This window comes from Myotis myotis, unplaced genomic scaffold, assembly GCF_014108235.1.
Source record: "Myotis myotis isolate mMyoMyo1 unplaced genomic scaffold, mMyoMyo1.p scaffold_m19_p_7, whole genome shotgun sequence".
Taxonomy (NCBI): Eukaryota; Metazoa; Chordata; class Mammalia; order Chiroptera; family Vespertilionidae; genus Myotis; species Myotis myotis.
Window position 1 is genome coordinate 68789851 of NW_023416379.1, and position 19036 is coordinate 68808886.

The window sequence follows — 19036 nt, forward strand, 5'->3', positions numbered from 1 at the left end:
TAATACATTCAAATGATTATTATTTTTAAAAAAGTTTTGTTAACCAGAAGAATGACTTTTTAACTTTTGTCTTGCTTCAGAGTGTAATGAAATTATATTATATGTTAACATTAATACAGTGAAATTTAAAACGGAGATCCTGCTAATATTTTAATATAATATAAGACTGAAAATGGTTTAATTTCTCCACAAATCATTTAGATGTAGGACAAAATTGAATTGATCTATTGTCTGTTGCTCAGTGAGGTGGACACCGGGTGAATGGAAACTCTCTTTTCTGAGTCCAGCCTTGCTATCTGCACAGTGGCCAGACCAGTTATTAGCAGCACCTGTCATCTGCCTGGTGTCCTTAGAAGCAGCATAAATCCTTTAGCCAAATGAAATCATCCCTCTGAGAGCACAGGAAATGCCATAGTGGATTACACAACTGATCCTTCTAATGCTAAATTCATTCTCGACAGCGACTTCTAGGATGGTTTTATGGGAAGATATGGTTGTACTGCATATATCATGTAGTATCAATTTAAGGTACATTAACCACATTTCAATTTTTCATTAGCAAGTTGCTATAAAAAACTTCATATAAATTTACCTTATCATTTCAAATTGGCTTATATCTTAATTTGTTGCATATCTTAGCATAATATAGCAAATATCAAATAATGATGGTGTCATTTGGTAGTTAAATAAAGTTGAATTGATCCCTGGGCTCTCCAGGAAAACAGAGCAAATAAGGTATGCGTGTGTGTATGTATGTGTGCAGGTGATAGATACATGATGATAGATGATAGATAGATAGACAGATAGATATATATATAGATAGATAGATAGATAATAGATAGATAGATTTATTATGAGGTATAGAGGCAAGTTTAAAATCTGCAGTGTGGGTCAGCAGGCAGAGACTCATGCTTCAGTTTCAGTCAGAATCTGGCGTTGGCTGGATAATTTCCTATTGCACAGGAAGGCTAATATTTTTGTTCTATTTAGGCCTTCAGTTGATTGGATGAGGGCCAACCACATTATGAAGGGCAATCTGAATTACTCAAAGTTCACCCACTTCAGTGTTAATCTCATCCAAATACATCCTCTGAGATGATGCATAAAATTAACCATCACACTGTTAACCATATTTTTGCCTTGAACTTAGCAGTTTTTGCACACTCTTATGTTTACACCACAGTTTCTATCGAATGCTCATCTTATAAGCTTCCCAACAGTTAATTTCTCTGAGTGTGACAGGTAGCAGGTATAATTACTTTTAAATAATAGTAAAAATAGGTAAGAAAGAAAACAGGCTTTTATTTTTAGGGAACTTAATCTCAACTTTCCCCTAATTTCTATAAAATGTCAAAAAGTTAATGTAGTCAATTGTACATATGCACACTTGCCTTATTATTTATTGCCCTGTATTAGCTTCCATTCAGTTACTTCCTTCCCAGGACAGTGTTTATAGTTTCTGGAAGTTTGTGTACCATTGTGACGTCAAAGAACACATGTAGTGATCCATAATGCCTGCCCGTTTTGGATCTGGCTTAGGTCCAGCCACGTGTTTGGCTCTGAGTGGCTTTCTTTCATCTGTACCAGCATCTACTAAGATGACTATGGTCCCAACTGGTCTCCAGGGATAGAGTCCATGCAGCTAAGGCTCCCTCAAGGTTTGCAAGCTTCCCCTTTTCCTGAATCATCCAGGTGTCGGAGTGGCACAGGAATATTTAGATCCTCCCTCATTCAACTCTAGGGCAACAAGAGGTTTAGTAAGTCTGGCTTTGGTCATTTTTTTGTTATTTTTTAAAATATATTTTAATTGATTTCAGAGAGGAAGGGAAAGGGAGAGAGAGATAGAAACATCAATGATGAGAGATAATCATTGAATGGCTGCCTCCTGCACGCCCCACACTGGAGATCAAGCCCTCAACCCAGGCATGTGCCCTGACTCTGAATCGAACCCTGACCTCATGGTTCATAGGATGCTCAACCACTGAGCCACACCGGCCGGGCTCTGGTCATTTTTTCTTTTTATCCTGTTCTACACACAACCATATTATTTCACTCATGTCACACTGAATGGTGCTGAGAAATTCTGCGAAGTTCTCATCTTGGTTGAGGGCCAACCACATTATGAAGGGCAATCTGAATTACTCAACGTTCACCCACTTCAGTGTTAATCTCATCCAAATACACCCTCTGAGATGATGGTTGGTTAAAGTTGATTGGTTAAAAGCACTAAAAGGGAGTCAGAAACAAAATCCTCTCCACTTTTCATTTCACCAATCTTCCCTAGAGGTCGTGTCATATTCTTGCCCCCATTACAAGGTTTCAATGAGACTACACAGACACTCTTTCTCAAACATTCTAATAGCACCTGCTATTATTCTGTTTCTGATTTTCTTCCTTCTCCTTCATAATGTTAGAAATAGTATTAATCCTCAGATAAATGTTAATAATATCAACATGCATTTTCATAAATCAAAGTTCTGAAATATATTAATTTGACCTATTAATATAAAATAGCTAGGATTTGGAAGTGCAACACACTTTCCCAGAAATAATTATTAAAACCATTAAAAATACAGCAGGAAGCTTATAAATACATAATTGATGTTCTTTCTTTTCACCATTTTTCTCATCCTTCTGTGGCAGTAAACCCTGATTGTCTTCACTGATGCTTGATATGAGACTAATAGAAGAAAAAATTAAAAAGAGAGAAAATCGCATCTATTTATAATTGCAGCTAAAGTTGATGGATAAAGCAACGTGTGTTTATCTCTAGTCTCAAATCCTACTTTTAGGATTATAATAGAAAATAACAGTAGAAAGATAAAGACAAAGACAATGAGAATTTAGAGGTGACTACAACAGATGAGAGATGTCAAACTTTTTGTTTAGGATGATCTGCAGATGGATGAGTGATGATTTAGGATTAAAGTTTTTTTGTTTTTTGTTTTTCAAATTAGAACCTATAGCAAAGAAAGTCAACAATATGTAAATTTGTTTGTGTCACAAAATGTTGGGATATATTAATAAATTTAGACAATCATACCTTTGAATGTGTGTCATTGAATGAGATTAAAATGAGGAGGATTGGTGGAAAGATGATTTAAGATCTATCTGGACTTCTCTCCAACCCCAAAAGCTTTAATGATTACCCACTCCATGGATTACTGGGAGAAATGAGAGAACAATACAGGAGAAGGTCAGCACATGGCACTAGGAGTCAAAACTGTGACAATAGTGGCCTGTCAGTTTAGCCTAGAAAAAGGATTGGATTGGATAAGGGACATGGAACACCTCCCTCTTCCCCCACAAAGATCTAGGAAATACATCCTTAGAGGATGGACCTATCAGAAGGCCAGGAAAGCTTGGAAAGTTGATTGGTTAGTTTGCAGTAGGGCCTGCTCCAGTTCCAAGCCTGAGATAATGTAAGCATCCTAACAAAGAAGCTCCCTCTCTTGCCTGGTGTGAGCGTGCCCTCTTTGTTCCCATTCTCTCTCCTTAGCAACAGTGTGGCCCTCCCAGCCCAGCAGCCACAGGGCCCAACATGGGCCTGGCACACTACTGGCTGGGAACAGACTAAGCTAGACAGATGGGGACAGGCTGAACTGGATTGAAGTAATGACACAGAACTTTTGGACCTTGATCTTTGTACTGAGCTTGGTAAAGACAAGGCTGAGATTTTCCCACAGTGGGATGGATGGAGATGCCATTTTGGGAACTTAGGAAAAACTTTATATTTGCACCCAAAATAAATCTTACCAAGGCACAATCTCCCATACCTTTGTGCCTGGAATGCTTTTTATGTGAACCATAAAAAAACACACACAATTTCCACTGGCAAGAATGCTAAAATAAACAAACAAACAAACAAACAAACAAGCTGGGAAGAAAGGTCATCTCTCCCTTACAAGAATTCCAAATAGTAAAAAGAAGGGTGGGAAAAAATAGAAAATCATCATTAGAACACCACAGTAATCATTGTTGTAAGCTAGGTCCAGTGATGGTGATAAAATTAGTGACCATAAATTTGAGGAGAATAAAATGTTTTATAGATTCAAAAAATATCGCACAAGATAGTGGTTTAATTACTCAGAGTAAATACCATAACCTTATGGTAGAGAAGTAAACGCTATCTTAGCAAGTGATCAAGGTCACATCGGGAGTAATAAGACACATCCTTAACACATATCCCATGACAGGATGACTAAGAAAGCTCACTTTGGTATTTTGGCCAAACATACACAACCTCAATCTGATCATGAGAAAACATCAGACAAATCCAACCTGAGAGACATTTTACAAGATAACTGACCTGTGGGTTTTAAAACTGTCAAAGTCATAAAAGACAAGGAAAGACTGAGGAACTGTCTGTCACAGATTAAAGACAAGGAAGAAGACATGACAACTATATCTAATCTGAGCTTCTAGATTGGATCCTGGAACAGAAAAATGAAATGAGTGAGAAAAATTCATGAACCTTGAACCTTGAATACAGCCTGAAGCTTAGTTAATAATACTGTAACAATGCTAATTTTTATGTGGATAAGATATTAAAATTAGAGGAAACTGGGGGAAGAGCACACAGTACACTACTTACTGTATTACATTTGGACCACTGACTACTCTGCTGAAAAAAAAATCGTTTATTTTCTTTCTGTACTTTTGTTGACATATTATAATTATAAACTCCCAAAGGAAATTCAAGATTAAGGTCAAATGTGATGGAGGAGACTGAAGTACCACTGGAAGTATAAAAAGAAAATGTAATAAAGAATCAGACTTTTTCTAGATTCCATCCAATGCTGTATCATTTTTAATTTAATAAATTAATTAAGTATTGCTATAAAATCCACATTTCTAGAGAAAACATAACTTTGTTGTTATAAATCTAAAAGCATATATAGCAAGAGCTTCTTTATGTTATTATGAACATTAGTATCTTTCATGGAAACAATTACATAATTTCAAAAGTTTTGATAATACAAGGTCTCTTAGTAACATAATGGTCAAGTTATAGTAGAACAGGAAGCACAGGACTCTGGGATACAAAGCTGAATAAGGAATTGTAGACAGCTCATGGGAGCTCATGTATTTGAACAGAAAATGTGCAATATAATAAGCAACATATTAAAGGAGAGTTTTTTTAAAAGAATGAGGAACACTGGGGCAGTGGCAGCTTGTCCTGGGGGGGTGGGGTCAATTGGGGAAAAAGGAGACATATGTAATACTTCAAACAATAAAAAAAATCAAGAGTAGAAAAATAAATTATTTATGCTAATACGTTATACTTTCTAAGTATAAAAATATTAATACAAATATTTTAGACTAAGTAAAACATTTAAACCCTACATTTTATAATTGAGAAAATTGAAGCACAGAGAATTTAAATAACTAAGAAATAGGAGCGAAGTACTACTATTCTAATCAAAAGGGAATAACAGAATCATCATTAAATCCATCATCTAGTTTTTTACATCTTAGTGTGTATCTCAGCTCAGATATTTTTATCTACATATAGGTGTTTTAAATGAAATCACACTTTGAAAAAAAAAGAATTGCCCATCCAGTTTGGTTCAGTGATCTAATCTGATAAAATGATAAAATTGACTTAAGTGGATTATCTAAATTTAATCTGATCAGCTTGGTTTAGTTGGATCAGAAGGTCACAGTTCGATTTCCAATCAGGGCACATGCCCAGGTTCCAGGCTGGATTCCCCCTCCACCCCAGTAGTAGGCTTGCAGGAGGCACCCAATCAATGATTCTCTCCCATATGAGATCAGACAATCTGTTGACTGGGTAGTCATATCATCCATGAGGGGCAGATAGATATCAGGTGCCTCCAATGTGATACCGTGAGAGGGACACAGTATTGCTTATATAGTATTCAAGCTGGGATGCATAATCTAACCATGAAGAAACATCAGAAAAACCCCCTAAATGAGGAACTTTCTATTAAACACAAAAACAGGATTGTACCTTCAAAAGTGTCATAAATGACAAAGAAAGACTGCAATATATTCCAGATGAAAGGACACTAAAGAGATGTGACAACTAAATAGAATACTTGAACCTATATGTGTTCCTGTACTAGAGTAAGAAAAATAAATGCTATAAAGAACATTATTTAGTCAATTAATAAAATTGGAATATGGATGGTAGATTAGATAAAATATCATATTAATGTTAAATTACTGAAGTTGACATGTAAGAGAATATTTATATTCTTAGCACTGAACTGTTTAAGAATAAAGGGTCATAATGTATGAAAAAAGGAGGACTGTCAGAGGGTGGGTTATTAATTCTTATTTGAAAATTACTAGTAGTGAATCATTCACAAACAAGTTTATGTTTAAACTGGAGCTTGAATGACTACATGCAATTAGCTAGAATTTTTGTTTCTTATAACAGTGCTATTAAAGCAAGTGGATTACCTTTCTTTGCAAAAAAAAACCAAAAAACGGCAAAAGATCTTGGTTTGGTGGTGATGGGGATGGGGAATAACTCTTCTTAATTTACCAGTGAGCTGGAGGAAATAAAGTAGCTCTCTTACCAAAAACTAAGGAAAGAAAAGAAGCCAGAAAGGTGTGAAAGGGTAATGAAGACAGTATCCAGGCTGATGGCTTTTATTTGCTTTGGTGACTTTGAACTTTTGGTTTTCATGAACCTCACAGCACGTAAGAACAGTATAGAAAAATCAGAGCGTTTTCAAAAAGTACAGGGTAATAGAAGAGCCTCATCATCTCAAGATGAAAGTGTTAAGGATGAACCAAATATAAACATCTTCACCTTCAATCAACCAGGAAACACAAGGAAAAATAATTTTCCTGAACCTTAACGCTGAGTAGAAGAAACACACACACACACACACACACACACACACACACACACACACACACACACACACAGGAATATATTTCTTCACTAGAAAATAAGGATGTTTAAAAGCAGTAAGTTAGTTTCCTCTTCCCTGGGGCTGACTAGGCCCTCCGTTACATTATAATGAAGAAAAGTGAAGGCCCAGATGGAGCACAGCTGCCCGAAGCAGGTGGCCATAATGGGATCAAAAGCCATTGTCAAGTGTCTGAAAGCTTGACATTCTGTCTTCTCTAATTACCCAGATACTCAGGACAGCAGAAGAGGTTTAAGATGGTCATCTTACTGTTGGAAAAAGAAGAAAGAGATGTATATTTGGGCTTTTGTTAGGACATTAATTTCACAGATATTGATTTTCCTTGACCAAATACTATAGATTTACTGCTGTATGAGTTGCTCCTTGTCACAGATGAATAATAACACAACTAGATTTATATTAAAATAAACATATACTGATACCATTTTATTTTGCAGTTTCAGTAAAGCTTAGCAGGGACACTAATGCAATAGGCCTGTGTCAACTCTCATTGCCTCTAAGTACAACAATACATGATTCTTTATTAATCATTTTTTTCATTTAACTATTCAGTAATTTACTTTAATCCATCCATAAGTTACTTCACAAGACATTTTACAAATATTTATAGAGATTACTTTGCAACATAATATTAAAAGAGTATAAGAATAAAAAATATGATTTTAGGCACATATCAAGCAACTATAAAATAGGGACAGACATTAAGGTATTATATAATTCTTATTCCTAGAAATAATTTTATGCTAAGTTTCTTGTTGTTTAATGCTCTTAAAAAGACATGAGATAAAAAAGCTGATTTACCTTTTTTGGTTCAGTATCCTCTGAACAAAATACTTTTGTATTCCAGAAGGTAGACTCCTTAGTCCTACGTCCTCTGGAATACAAAAGCAACCTTTCTCAGAGAGGAGACCTTGGTTAAAACACATAGTGCCAAGAAGGTGAGCAAACATATTAAGAACAGTATGCCATATATGCCAGGTCCCTTGAAACAGCAAGCATGGACCGGCTCCCAGCATGGGAGCGCACTGACCACCAGGGGGCAGCTCCTGTATTGAGCATCTGCCCCCTGGTGGTCAGTGTGCATCATAGCGACTGGTCATTCCTGGTTGTTCCACCATTAGGGTCAATTTGCATAGTACCCTTTTTTAATATAGGATACTGTAATGAAAGATATGTGTATATGGTCTCTCTCTCTCAAATTATCTAATTGTGTTATATTTTTTACTTAAAGGAAGCACTTTACAGCTTTACTTTGGCATATCTGAATTTCTAGCATCACTACTCTTGTACTTTGGGGCCATTGTTAAGTGAAGTAAGAATTACTTGAATTCAAGCACTTTCTTCATGAGCTCATTCTTTATCAAGTAATACCCCGCCATTCTCTGAAGTTTGGACTTGGCTATCAATTCTTTCTATATGCTCTCTCTCAGAAGAATTCACATTTTACGATGTCCAAAATATAAGCATTTTTCTGACTTTATCCCAATCTATTCTTTTTTCTTTATTGTATGTTGGTGCTAAAACCTTCTTGCTAGCAACCTTATGAGAATGAATATCTTCCCTACTCTTCACCCATGTCACCACATTAAACCAAGCACTGTTTATTTTTCCCTCTAATTACATTTTAAATAAGCATACTCTTCTTCATTCCAAGTGCCTGTACTCTAGTTGTAAACATCATCGCTCCCTGCCTCTGTTCTTGGATAGCATACAATTCTTTAATAGCCACGGAGGTGATCTATGGAAAATACTTTGCAAATCACTTCCCTGTCCAAAACTCTCTAATGGACCACAACATTTACTGGATAGAGCTACTTAACAATGTATGCAACATCAACCACGCCTGATGCTGGAATAAATCTTCAGACCTAATATTATTCCACTCCTTTCAAACTACAAGAAAGCAAAATTAGTTTTACAGTTTCTCACACATAATAAGATGCAATTTTTGCATGCATTGCATACATCTAATTTTGCTTTTCCCTCTGCTTACAGTTTTCTCTACCCTCCTCTCACGACTCCTCCATAACTACCAAGGGAAACCCTCCTTATCATACAGGTCTCTATACTGGTAATTACTTTCCCAAGAATCAATTTATAATCTTTCAGGCTTAGTGAGCATCTCTCTATTGCCAAACATATTTTTCTTCCATTGCCCTTAACTTCATAAATATACAATTATTTGTCTGTCTTACCAATTAGAATGTGAACTGCTGTGGATAGTATTTAAGTCATATTCTTTGGTATTTCCTTTGTATTTCTATTTTAAAACATAGGGACACCAAAGGAATATATTTTGAATGAATGGACGAGAGATGATATCTTTACCAACTTACCGCAATATGACTGAATAGCTGTCTTTGACTTGGAGTTTATTTGAAAGGTGATATCACTTGTAAAATATATCCTGCTCTCATGCATTTATTTTGCATAAAACATTTCTAAAAATAGCATATCCTACTCTCACTCATTTTGTGCATTTTGCTAATGTAGGCCGTGTAAATAAATTATGAGTATCTGAAATAGCATAAACATATTTTTAAGCATTGAGAGCTTGATCCAATTCTATTATTTTATTTTTCTTTAATGTAACTTACCCAATATGTATATCCTTATGAATTCTCTACTCTTCACAATGGCACTTGTGAGGGTTTGGAGATCTTTGAGATTCACTATACCTACTAATGAGGGAAATATATTGAATTAATATACTCAATGGAAAGAGATTTGATGGATTCCCTAAACAAGATGGTATAAGCCACTGCATATAATCAGGTGGGGGATAAGTGTGATGGAGGGAATTCTGGTCTTGAGTTACTCGATAGCTCTAAGAAGGCCCAGGGGTCCTCTACCTATGCTGCTCCTGGGGCAAAATTTAAACTAAAAAATCAGAGAAATAGATACACATATTTTTTCTTATCTCTTTGAAATAAATTTAAACTTAGATATAATTTCAAAAATAAAACAGAGGGCTCCTGGGTAGTCTTCCCTCTTATTCAAGGTTTCACTTTCCATGGTTTTAGTAATCATGGTCTTAAAATATTAAATGAAAAATTCTAAAAATAAACATTTTAAATTGCACACCATTAGTAGTGTGATGAAATATCATACTGTTCCACTTTGAGCCATCCTGTCCATTCTGCCTGGGACCGGAATTCTCTCTTTTTTCAGAATCTCCATGTTTTATGCCCTACTCATCCATCAGTGGCTTAGTAGGCATTTCTGTTATCAGATCAACTGTCATAATATTGAGTGCTTGAATTCAAGTAATTCTTACTTTACTTAACAATGGCCCCAAAGTACAAGAGTAGTGATGCTAGAAATTCAGATATGCCAAAGTAAAGCTGTAAAGTGCTTCCTTTAAGTAAAAAATATAACACAATTAGATAATTTGAGAGAGAGACCATATACACATATCTTTCATTACAGTATCCTATATTAAAAAATGGGTACTATGCAAATTGACCCTAATGGTGGAACAACCAGGAATGACCAGTCGCTATGATGCACACTGACCACCAGGGGGCAGATGCTCAACACAGGAGCTGCCCCCTGGTAGTCAGTGCGCTCCCACAGGGGGAGCTTCGTTCAGCCACAAGCAGGCTGATGGCTTCAAGCGCAACAGCGGTGGCAGGAGCCTCTCCAGCCTCCTCAGCAGTGCTAAGGATGTCTGACTGACAGCTGAGGCCCCTGGGGAGCTTGCCTAAGCTGGTAGGTAGACATCCCCCAAGGGCTCCTGGACTGCAAGAGGGCACAGGCCAGGCTGAGAGACACCCCCACCTCCCCCGAGTGCACAAATTTTCATACATCGGGCCTCTAGTATTATTATAATTACTCTCTGTTATTATTATTTATTATTGTCATTCTCTTACTGTACCTAATTTATAAGTAAAACTTTATCATAGGTATGTATGTGTAGGAAACAATATAGCATATATCAGGTTGAATTTTTTCCACAGCTTCAAGCCTCCAATGGGGATTTTGGAATGTAACCCCACAGATAAGGGAAGGACTACTGTACTGAATTGCCATCCTTTACAAGCTACAGCTTTAGTTATATGGTGCTCACTATAACCAATAACATGCCTTATAATGCAGATACTCTTCCCTTAGTAATAAGTCATGCTACATTTATTTTGTGTAATGAAACCTCAATTTTGAAGAAATAATTGTACAGAGGTAGGCTTGTACCCCTGTACAAGGCTGGTTGCCTACTCATGACTGTTCAGTGAATGATGATCTTAAAGAGATTTGTTGCCAGGAGCCGGTCCATCCTTGCTGTTTCAAGGGACCTGGCATATATGGCATACTGTTCTTAATATGTTTGCTCACCTTCTTGGCACTATGTGTTTTAACCAAGGTCACCTCTCTGAGAAAGGTTGTTTCCCCAGGTAGGGATTTTCCCCTGAAGTTAGGGAGGGAATAAAACCCCTTAACTAAGTGCCAGGCGGATAATTAATCACTTTAACTATGAACAATCATGCTTAAGCTACATAATCTTTACTCCCTGGAATGGAGAAAAGAAACGCCCTAACCTTTGGAATAGAGATTGATAGGATTGGAATCCACTGGTATAAACACAGATGTAACAAGACAACAGGACACAGAACCTAGACACAGAACCTACACAGAACCTAGAGACAGAACCTGGCAACCGAACCTGGACAACCTAGCAAGAGAACATGGACACAGAACCTGGCTGGAGATCCTAACCAGAACTTCACTGGAGAGAACATGGCAAAAGATCCTGGACAGAACCTGGCTACAGAACTTGGTTGGAGAACCTAGACAGAACCTAGCTGGAGAACCCGGCTACAGAACCTGGTAACCGAACCTGGCTGGAGAACCTAGCGAGGGAACATGGCTACAGAACCTGGCTGGAGATCCTAGAAAGAACTTGGCTAGAGAACTGGCTACAGAACCTAGCTGGAGACCCTGACAAGAGAACCCGGCTATGATGATCACCTGAACGCTGCCTCTGTGTCATTCCTTCTTCACCAACTCCGTCCACACCTTTGGGGACCCCTGGACCTGCTGGGGTTGGACCCCAGCAATTTGTGAAGATGCATTTTAACCATTTAGAAATCTAAGGTAAACTATTATTATTGTATAATAATAAAATTATGGTATAATTTTAGAGTTTAAGCAATATTTGTGGGTTGGAATAGGACCCATTGTCATTTTCAATCAGCTAATGACAAGTAGGCATAGTAAAGTGAAAAAGACTATATATTCTCTACGCATGGAATGGAAAAATAAAAGGAGCTCATTGGTGAAGATACTAGATTTCTAGCCACTATTCACAAATTACATGTCCAGGGATAATTTTCCACATCCTTGGCATTTTCCTTTATATCAGATTGAGAAAGCTGATTGATGGCTTTTTAACTGAAACAGAAACATTGGAGTATGGCATTTGATTTAAATCAACTGAATTACATTTTAATTTAGTCTGCAACCATTGAGGTAAATATTACATTGCCTTTTATCTAAAAACATAGTATATACAATGTTAATTTATAATCAAAGGATTTGATATTCATTATAATGTTCTTAAAGAGAAACAGATGCAATATTCAATTATAATCACATCATAAATATGCATTTTTTAAAACACATTTATTTTTATAATACAATTAATTTTTCAGAGTTCTTTAGAAAGTAAAGCCTCCTGAGGGAAAGCGATTGTTGCTGAGCACATGAAAGCACATAGATATTACTTGAATGGATACTTTTTCTACTGATGCATATTTTAGGGTTGACAATTAAATATCCACATTATAGATTTCAAAATGACTTCTACTAGAGCTCAACATACAAAATTTTTCTTCAGTGATGTAATTTCATACATTCTGAATATCTTTGTATTTTATTTTTCTTTGAGCTCCTATAAATATATGTATCATTATTGATATAAGAGTATCATATATTTTCATTTCTTTTAGAATAAAATTCTTTAGTTAGCATCTCCCTTGTGATTTCAAATATTTATGACCTGTCAAAGAATTTTTTTACATGTAAATGTTTAAATTTTAAGTATATTTGTGGTTTTAATCCCTAATAGAATATGCAGTCCCCCTTGGTGCCTCCCATGTCAATAAGAATTTCATATTTCAGCTATTTTATATTATATTATATATTATATTATATTATATTATATTATATTATATTATATTATATTATATTTATTATATTATATTACTCCATCTTAAATCAATAACTCATTTTTCCCCAAAAACAACCATTGAATGTACCAAGTAGCAGATTCCAAGCATGCTTTGAGAAAAGAATAATATGTTAAAGTTTCTTACCTTAGCAAGTCATAGTCTAGTTGGAAAAAAATAATAATTTCTAGGTTTCCATATGATTGTGTGTCGTGAGCTCCACTAAACTGCAATGATTACCAGTATGTACCACGGTCAAACAACAAATTCTGTCCGGCTGGTGTGGCTCAGTGGGTTGAGTGTGAACAGGGAGGTAATGGTTCAATTCCCAGTCAGGACACATGCCTGGGTTTTGGGCTCAGTTCCCTGAAGAGGGCATGGAGGAGGCAGTCAATCAATGACTCTCTCGTATCATTGATGTTTCTATCTCTCTCTCCTCCATTCCTCTCTGAAATAAAATATATATATATTTTTTAATTAAAAGAAACAATACATTCTGTTGGGGTAGGCTACTGAAAATTTGTATATGTAACCAAGTTTGTTATACTACAATAGATTTCCAATATTTTACTTTTACCATTGTTATTCAAAATGTCTCATTTTAAATTATATATACAATTGACTCTTGAACAAGAAAGGGGGTAGGGGCACCAACCCCCTCTAAAAACTTAAAGTTGTTCCTCATTATCAAGAAACTCTCTCCATGGATGCTTAAGTCCCCTATATAATTTTGCATAAATAATGCATACAGTTGGCCTTCATATCCTGGGATGGCCAAACCCAAATGAAAAACAGTACAGATATTTATTGAAAAACATCTGTGGACCCAAGAAGTTTAAACCCATGTTGTTCAAGGGTCATTTGTACCTTCATCCTCCACTAATAAGAATATAAAAGTAGGTACATTATCATTGAATACCTAGGTCTATGGATGAAATGGGTTTCATGTATTGAAAGCATTATAAATGATAATAATTTATTTTATGTCTATAATGTCATAAATATTTAAATGATCAAAATGATGGTGGAATTATAGGATAAATGGAGAAATAGCTGGTGATAGAAATCCTATATAATAAAAGGCTAATATGCAAATAGACCGAGTGGTGAAACAACTGGAACAACCAAACTGAACAACCGGTTGCTATGACGTGCTCTGACCACCAGGGTGAGTGTGAAGAACATGGCGGGTGTTGACCACGGTGGAATGGTGAAGCAGGTGAGCGGGGGCACCAGACCAAGGTGGGGTGCCAATCGCTGTCATTGGGGCAAGCCTTTAGTGGTTACTGAAAATTCTTTGCCCCTGCAAGCCGCAGTTCTGCATGGTGCTCGCACCTGCTGCCAGTGCCTGACACCGGTCCCAATCACTCAGCACCATCAGGGGGTACGAGTGGCAGCTGCTGACCCCGGTTGCCCCTGAGGACTTTTCTACCTCCCCCTGCTCCTGAGGCATGGTCAGGGCAGCAGCTGCCACTCTCACCCACTGACAGCGCCAGCCCCACTCACACCCATTGCTGGTGCCAGCAGCAATTGCTCTGCTCCATCAGTGGGAGCCAGCAGAACCGGCACTATCAGTACATGGGAGCCGTGGCAGCTGGAGAGCGGCTGCCAACAGACAGGGGTCAGGCAGGAGCGCGCAGGATGGGCCAAGATCCGCCTCGGGTGCCTACAGCTGCCTCGTGACCCACAGTTCCTTTCAAAGTGCATAAATTCATGCTCTGGGCCCCTAGTAGGGTTATAAAGCCTTATTTGGTTTTGCTCAGTGGATAGGGCATCAGCTTGTGGACCGAAGGTTCCCAGGTTCCATTCCAGTCAAGAGCATGTACTTTGGTTGCAGGCTCCTACCCTGCCAGCACCTGATCAGGGCATGTGCAGGAGGCAACCAATTGATGTGTTTCTCTCACATCAATATTTCTCTCTGTCTTTCCCTCTCTCTTCCACTTGCTAAGAATCAATGGAACAATATCCTCAGGTGAGGGTTAAAAAAAAAAAAGAATAACTAGGGTTGTATGGCTATGAACTGAATGGAAGTATATTCATTTTAGATAAGTATTGTGTAGAAAAATTTAGATCAGTTTCTGTAACATGGAAAGGGATCCTACAGATTCCTTTTCTTAAACATTTTCTTCTTCTCATTTTAGATTCTTGAACACATTAACTGAAAAATTATTTTATCTACTACCTTTTTCTAAAATTCATCAATCTAGCACCTAAATTTCTAGCAGTAATCAAGACAAAGAAGTAAAACCCAGAACAAAAAATCACTAGTCAGATAAAGGCTTACCAAAAAAAGATAACAAAACACACACACACACACACAGACACACACAAAACATAAACTCTCAAAACAAGGTTAACTCCTGCATTAATGAGGTTTCTACTAATCGCTAGTGAGGGAAGTCCAACTTTCAGTAAACTATTTATTTACTTATGAAATTAGAGAATACAGGCATAGAACTTAATTCAAAAATCATCAAGGATTCCAGTAATTAAAACACTGCTTTTTTAAAATCTCAATAGTCCACTCTTATTTTGTTGGCTAGAACTTCTACTGCTAATGTTCTTCTGACTTGAAGGGGAAGACAAAATATACTGAAACATATACTCATCATGAAATCTGGTATTAAAATTTTTACAGTAAATATTCTCATATGAATTTGAACATACAAAATACAGATTTTAAATGCATTATTCTAGGAGCTCTTAAAATTGTTTTATTAATTGCATCTTTGCTCATCTATTACCTCTAAAATTGAGCATTATTAATGTTACAGACAAAAGCCAAAAACAAGCTGAGGTAGATGTATTTCTAGTATCTGCTCTCTCTTAAAATGTAATACAATTTCCAACATATGTGTAATAACAATTTATTTTTATATAGTTATATAGCGTTATTATTACTCTTGATACTTTTAAAGCTAATATTTATATTGTACTTACTATGTGCCAGCTACTGTGCAAAGCACTTTATAGCCACCATCAATTCTGTGATTTCTTATAATAACACTTTGAGATAGGCATTATTATTCCCATTTTACCCAGGAGGAAAACAAGACTTACTGAGCTTAAATAATTTGCTTAAGTATACACAGCTGGGAAAGGGGGCTGATGTATTTTGGGAACTGCAACTTAGTTCTAATACACAATTCACACATGCACACACACAGAAATGCAAACACAAACACATTTCACAATTCACACATGCACACACACAGAAATGCAAACACAAACACATTTCACAATTCACACATGCACACACACAGAAATGCAAACACAAACACATTTCTTTTCCTTGCACAAAAATTTCCTTTGAAAAACAGCAACCTCACAATTAATAAGTTGGTTTAGTGAACTGAGCTGTATTTATGTCTTAGGGGAGTGGGAAGTAAGATGCAGATCAACATATGTGTTCCTATTTAAATTGGTTGATCATTGGAAGCACAGAGAAAAAAAAAATCAAAACTAGTTTTTATCAGGAGGCCCTCAGTAGACGGAGAAGTGCAGACGGAATTGGAACCTCCCGCTTCAGCGAGATCATGTTTCTCCAGTATTACCTCAATGAACAGGGAGACCGGGTCTATACCCTGAAGAAGTTTGATCCTATTGGACAACAGACCTGCTCGGCCCATCCTGCTCGGTTCTCCCCAGACGACAAATACTCTCGACACCGAGTCACCATCAAGAAACGTTTCAAGGTGCTGATGACCCAGCAGCCGCGCCCTGTCCTGTGAAGATCCCTTAAATTTCATGTCTCTCCTGCCACCGGCGACCCCTCTGAGACTTTTCCGAAACCGAGCTTTTCGGTCTGTGAGCCTTGAGGTCTTCTTACCACCCTTGCTCTTTGGAATCGGTGTCATCATTACCTTAGATCATGCTTGTGGGAAGCAATCATGGTAGCACCCTCCCTTTAAGAAAACAAGTTTGAGTCTGCTTTTCGTGTTTTGACTGCCACGTTATTAAAATGATTTGAAAGAGAAAAAAAACAAAAACAAAAAACTAGTTTTTATCAAATGATATGGTGTCCTAATATACAGAATTCACAATGTGATGATGAAAATGTTGTGCACTGTCCAGTATTGGAGCCAGTTGCTATTAAACATTTGAAATGTGATTAATGTGACTTTGAATTGAGTTTTAAATTTTTAGTGAAGTTTGATTAATTTAATTTTAAATGTTATAGCAACATGAGGCTAGCATATGTGACAGTCTATCTCTAGGTAATCTTATCCAGTCCAAATATGGTTTCTGAATTATATTCCCTGAATTTCTTAATAATATGTGTACATCCAATTATTTGCTAGACATTTCAACAGGTATCTTTAAAAGGCATCGCTGCTTAATCAGCCCAAATTCCTATTTTCACTGCAAATCAGTGACTTCCCTTGTGGTTGGTTCCTCTCTTCATCAAAGCACAGTTCTGTAGAAGGTCTTTATCTCAAGATGAAAACCTTGGAGTCAGTCTCCCTCCTATACCCATAACCTATCAATAAAAATATACATGGCATCTTTATCTCCAAAAATCTATAAACTTTTCACCAAATCTAGAACTTCTCCCTAGTCAGAGCACATACCTAGGTTGTGGATTTGATCCCAGGTGGGGGCACGTGCGGGAGGCAACGGATAGATGTTTCTCTCCCATCTCTCTCTCTCCTCTCTCTCTCTCTCTCTCCTCTTTCTCTCTCAAATAAATAAAAAGAAATTAAAGAGTAATGCATCAATTTTTTTAAAATGAAAGAAGATAATGAGAGGTAGGTAGACCCATTTCAAAATTTTCATTTTTTAGTTTTTTATATCAACTGGTGTTTCATTACATATAATATTTCTATACAAATCCGATTAAAATTTATTCCCTACAACCGTGGTCGGCAAACTGCAGCTCGAGAGCCACATGAGGCTCTTTGGCCCCTTGAGTGTTGCTCTTCCTAAGCCTTAGGAGTACCCTAATTAAGTTAATAACAATGTACCTACCTATATAGTTTAAGTTTAAAAAATTTGGCTCTCAAAAGAAATTTCAATCGTTGTACTGTTGATATTTGCCTCTGTTGACTAATGAGTTTGCCCACCACTGCCTTACACCAATGCTGGCAAAGAGATGGAGCAGCAGGAACACACATTCATTGCTGGTGGGAATGCACAATGGTACAGCCACTTTGTTTTGTTTGTTTGTTTGTTTTTTATTGTTTTATTGCTTAAAGTATTATAAAGGGTATTACATATGTGTCCTTTTTTTTTCCCACCCTTGACAATCTCTTGGCCTCCCCTACCCCCTAGTGTCTTATGTCCATTGGTTATGCTTCTATGCATGCATACAAGTCCTTGGGTTGATCTCTTACCCCCCTCCCTCCTGCCCCCAAACCCTCCCCGGCCTTCCCGCTGCAGCTTGACAATCTGTTTGAGGCAGCTCTGCCTCTGTATCTATTATTGTTCATAAGTTTATAATGGTCTCTATTATCCATGAATGAGTGAGATCATGTGGTATTTTTCCTTCATTGACTCGCTTATTTTACTTAGCATAATGCTCTCCAGTTCCATCCATGCCATTGCAAATGGAAAGAGTTCCTTCTTTTTTACAGCAGCATAGTATTCCATCATGTAGATGTACCACAGTTTTCTAATCCATTCATCTACTGATGGGCACTTAGGCTGGTACAGCCACTTTGGAAAACATTTGGTGGTTTCTTATAAAACTAAACATACTTGTAACGTATGATTAAGCAATCACATCCCTTGGTATTTTTAAATGTTTTGAACATTTATATCTACATAAAACCCTTTACACAAATGTTTATGGCAGTTTAACTAATACTTGTAATTGCCAAAATGTGGAAAAAAACAAGATGTCCTTCTGTAGGTGAATAGATAAATGAACTGTGGTAATCCACACAATGGAGTATTATTGAGCATAAGAAGAAATTTGCTATCAAGCCATGGAAATACATGAAAGAACCTTAAATGTATATTGCT

General features: G+C 36.8%; 1 protein-coding gene across 1 annotated transcript; it reads left to right on the plus strand.

Moving 5' to 3' along the window:
• Window positions 1–16572: 16572 nt before the first annotated feature.
• On the plus strand, window positions 16573–17055 carry LOC118660153 (H/ACA ribonucleoprotein complex subunit 3). Its single transcript, XM_036317274.1, has one exon. It carries the CDS (start codon window positions 16609–16611, stop codon window positions 16801–16803), a length of 195 nt encoding a protein of 64 aa, XP_036173167.1. The 5' UTR covers window positions 16573–16608; the 3' UTR covers window positions 16804–17055.
• Window positions 17056–19036: the final 1981 nt, after the last annotated feature.

Bases quoted from the DNA above. Each gene is read 5' to 3' on its own strand.
- LOC118660153 (XM_036317274.1), top strand. From the start codon at position 16,609: ATGTTTCTCCAGTATTACCTCAATGAACAGGGAGACCGGGTCTATACC.